The sequence below is a fragment of the Athene cunicularia genome, assembly GCF_003259725.1.
Source record: "Athene cunicularia isolate RWA chromosome 11 unlocalized genomic scaffold, athCun1 chr11_part1, whole genome shotgun sequence".
Lineage (NCBI taxonomy): Eukaryota > Metazoa > Chordata > Aves > Strigiformes > Strigidae > Athene > Athene cunicularia.
Genome location: NW_020799113.1, coordinates 4,434,034 through 4,438,179, shown reverse-complemented (window position 1 = coordinate 4,438,179; position 4,146 = coordinate 4,434,034). Strand labels below are relative to the sequence as shown.

The 4,146-nt window shown below is 37.1% G+C and overlaps 1 protein-coding gene across 1 annotated transcript; it reads left to right on the top strand.

Moving 5' to 3' along the window:
• The first annotated feature begins 35 nt into the window (after positions 1–35).
• NUDT7 (nudix hydrolase 7) lies at positions 36–3,557 on the top strand. Its single transcript, XM_026856521.1, has 2 exons — positions 36–764; positions 2,697–3,557. Exon 2 carries the CDS (start codon positions 2,697–2,699, stop codon positions 3,078–3,080), a length of 384 nt encoding a protein of 127 aa, XP_026712322.1. The 5' UTR covers positions 36–764; the 3' UTR covers positions 3,081–3,557.
• The last annotated feature ends 589 nt before the right edge of the window (positions 3,558–4,146 follow it).

The window sequence follows — 4,146 nt, the reverse complement described above, 5'->3', positions numbered from 1 at the left end:
CCCCCAACCATCTGCCTGTATTCAGAAATTATTTACTTGTCTGTTTTTCCGAGGCTGGAAAAGTTTTTCAGGGTCTTTCTTAGAAATTTTAGAACCCTAGTAATTCCAGTTACTTAGATGATAAACTAACTCTAAATGGGCTTTTTACAGATCTTCGATGCATAAGCCTATTACTATAATGTACTCAAAGGAACGTTATTTAAATGTGTATTTTGGAAGTTCTTGCTCTTACCTTGAGTATTTTAATCTCATTAAATCGAGTTGTCTAGATTCATCTGTCCATCTCTTCTGCAAGCAAAATGATAAAATACATAAATTTTGAAGTATTGAAGAAGAGTTTATAGTAGGAATTACACAATACTGTGGAAGTGATATGTGTATTTCTGATAGTGTTTATGGATCAGCTGGGTGTGGGCCCAACTGTCTCCTGTGATTCTTGGTAAGGCAAGAATTTCTTCTGATCTGGAGAAACTTATTAACCACCATTTACAGCTTCTTTGACTGGAAAGAAACAAAGTGATTCTGTGGTATGAACAAGTGCCTGTATGGATCCAAGAAGAAATAGAAAACGTGTTATATTTAACAAGCCCTCCTTTAATTTCTAGCTGAGAAGATCACCAGGGCAAGTGTGTTTTCCAGGAGGTAAAAGGGAAGCAACTGATAAAGATGAAATAGATACTGCTCTCCGAGAAGCTAAAGAAGAAGTGGGACTCCAGCCAGAGAAGGTGGAAGTCATCTGTAGGCTTGTGCCTGGAATTGATAAAGTAAGCAGTAAACTGAGTAAGTCAGCATATCACTAGAAAATAAGATTTGGTTATTTTCTCTTGTAAGATTGATAATGACTTTTCAGACCTATAACTGCAGATGACCACTTTTTAAACTGCGCAGCCTGTGATACCGACGGAGCGAAGGGAGGAGATTCCTGCTCTGTGTTTGGTATTTGTGAGACCACATTTGGTGTACCATGGCCAGTTGTGGACACACTGGAGTACCAGAAAGACAGTGGTGGTTAACTGGTGAGAGTTTAGCAGAGAGCCACAAAGGGAGTAAGGGGGCTGTAGCACAGGGATTATGAGGAGAGGCTGAGAAGTGGGTTTGCTCAGCCCGAAGCAGAGGAAGGTAGCAGGGGATCTAGTTGCTCTCTTCAGGTACCTTCTTGGTGGTTGTAAGAAAGATGATGCCAGACTCTTCTTGAGACAATGGGCACAAGCACCAACAAGTGGAATTTTGATGAGGTGCAAGAAATACACTCTTTACCCTGAGGTTAGCCAAACACTGGAGCAGGTTTTCCTGGCAGGCTGTATAATGTCTGTTCTTGGAGATACGCAGAACTCATCCAGACAAGGCCCTCAGCAGCTTGATGGAACCTCAAAGTTTTCTCATTAAATATCCTGCTCAAAGCAGGGTTAATTCGGGCGGAAAGGGTCTTCTGGAGGCTATGTGACCTGTGATTCAGCGTGAAAATCTAGCAAGGAGACTTCTCTTCTGGAGGTGTCTTTGGAGTGTAAGTCACTGTAAATTAACAGGCAGCCAACCTCAATAACAATATTCAGTGTCACATAGGATCAGTTTTCCTATAGTACAGAGAGATTATTGTTTAAAAAATACTATTCTTCAGATAATGGTTTCTTTTTATTAATATGCCCATTGCTGGTTTTTGTATGTTAGCCCCTTGCTATTAGCAATACCCTTCCCCATTAAAAACCAAAAAAACTAGTTTTAAAATTGTATTTCAGAATTACTTCTGAAATTATAATTTCTGAACAGATAACATTAAAACCACATAGTTCAGAGGCTATATGTAAAAAGAATCAATTTAATTTTTATAACTCTTCTCAGTGTTTTCCAGCAGATTGCCTCAGTCAATAAAAAAGATCATGTGGTCATGAACCACAAAAATTTTACCTGTTGGATTCTACTTTGTCTTCTCTGTACGTACATTCCAAGTGTTTCAGACTTGGATGGAACCTCTCCAGACTTGCATCAAATAGCACAAATGTTGAGGTTTGCTGTTACTGCTTTCTGTTGAACAGTGATGCTTTGTTGGTATGAATAAATAGAACGAGCAACATATCCTAAAGAATTTTGGTGTCCTCTTTATGCAAGTTACTATTTCAATAGATTTGTACCTCCCTGTGGAAGGAATTTGTGCCTCCCTATGGAAAATAAAAATGTCCAGAAATGAGCAGTTCCAAAAAGTGTATATATTTTATAGCTAAATATACATTTATCATATTTCTGTATCTATAGGAAAATATTACTATATGCTAGGGAAATGCCAGTATCCTAGGAAATTTGATACAGAGATAAAAGATTTGGAAAATTTGAATTAAATTCAGAACTTAACAAAATAAATAAGACTTGTGAGAGAGCATGCATGTTTTTTATTTCTGTAGCTGATTGACAGACCTTTTTAACTTCTATATGATTATACAGGATGAACAGAATATTAGTAAAATCATATTTAACAACTATAAAAAGAAAATTCAAGATTGATTAAAATATATTTAAGATCAAATATAAATATCTTGCCATTAGAGAGACTCACTGCATTACAGTTAAGAATATTTAATAGGTTTCTTGTACTCGTAACATCTGAAGTGTTTTTAAAATAAAGAACATTCTTTTAACTGGTACAAACTTAGTGTTTGGGGGTTTTGTTTTTTGTTTGTTTTGTTATTGTTTTTTTCTTTTAGATGAATCACTTGGTGACACCGGTTGTAGGATTTATAGAGGATACATTCCAGGCCACTCCTAATCCAGATGAAGTGAGCAATGTTTTTGTTGTGCCGTTGGAGTACTTCATCAAGCCCTTACATTACAAGACCTTGCCTTATAAAAGCTCATCCGGTTCCTTAAGTTGGGTGCACTGTTTTACATATGATGACCAGGAACATAAAATGTCATTCAGGATATGGGGACTTACTGCACACTTTGCTGTACTTCTTGCTCTTGTAATTTTTGGAGAGACACCCACGTATGAAGTTGATTATGATCTTGACAATTTACTTTCATCTGCTGAGAATAACTTCTGGAATTTATATGCATCCTTACATGAAAGAAAGAAGAGTAACCTGTGACAGACTGGTCTGGCAATTAATTTATATTGAAGGAGCAGAAAGGGTTTTGTTTATTCCCTCTGTACCTATAATTTGATTGAATTTCACACTTCAATTTCTTCTGAATTGGGAACTTATTAAAATTTATTAATATTTTTAAGTTGACAAGCCCTAACTAGCTTCATATAATTTTTAATCTGTTTTAGAGCTGCCAAAAGCACATGGTATTTTTGATGGACTTAATATAAGTTTTGGAGGATCTGTTTCAGTTTCTGCCTTTGTTTTGTGTGATCTAAGACACTTTCTGTGGTTAACTTCTCTGTATAATGAGATAATACTGTTTTATCTGATTTTTGTCAGTTTGAATTAGAATATGGAAATTTTTGGGGGTCTGTCTCATACTGTGTGGCATACTATGTATGGATAACATAATCCATACAGTCTTGTATCTTCAAAGCACTTATCAAACGCACAATAAAAATGTAAAAGGTGGCAAGTGCTTTCACAGTCTTGTTTTGGTTGGGCTTGTGGAGGGAAGAGGGAGGTTTAATGAATTTTATTACTCTTGCTCAGTTTAACATTTCTCACAGGGAAATTCTGCAGGCTATGGAAAACTTGGTATACAGGCAACAGTGCTGAACTTTGCTCCTCAGCATCTTGTTAGCATCACTCACTCAGCTCCTAGAGGGAGTTTCCTTTTCTTAAGGAAAGTGGAGTTGAGTATTCATGAGGACTAAAATGCTGACCTGTAGTTGAGCCTTTCCCAGCCACCCTGGCAGTGTCAGACACGTGCTGTGCTTTGTGCTGTGTTTCCTCACTGCTGGTGAAGCTTATTCATAGTGGTAATGATCTTCACTGCCAAGTGGTTAAGTTTTTAAAAGTACCATCAGCATAGGCTTTGAGATGTAGCTTGCAAATAAACACGTTACCAGTCCTTAAAAAGGGGATCTTTGAGTAACAAGTGCAAGTTGAAAAGCATTCAGTGTCCTTCAGAATCAGGTGCCTTAGTGCTAGTCCTGAATAAAACGAAGAAAACAACTCAGTTGTTCTTCTGGGTATTGGCACTTTGTCTTCCCCCACTCTATTC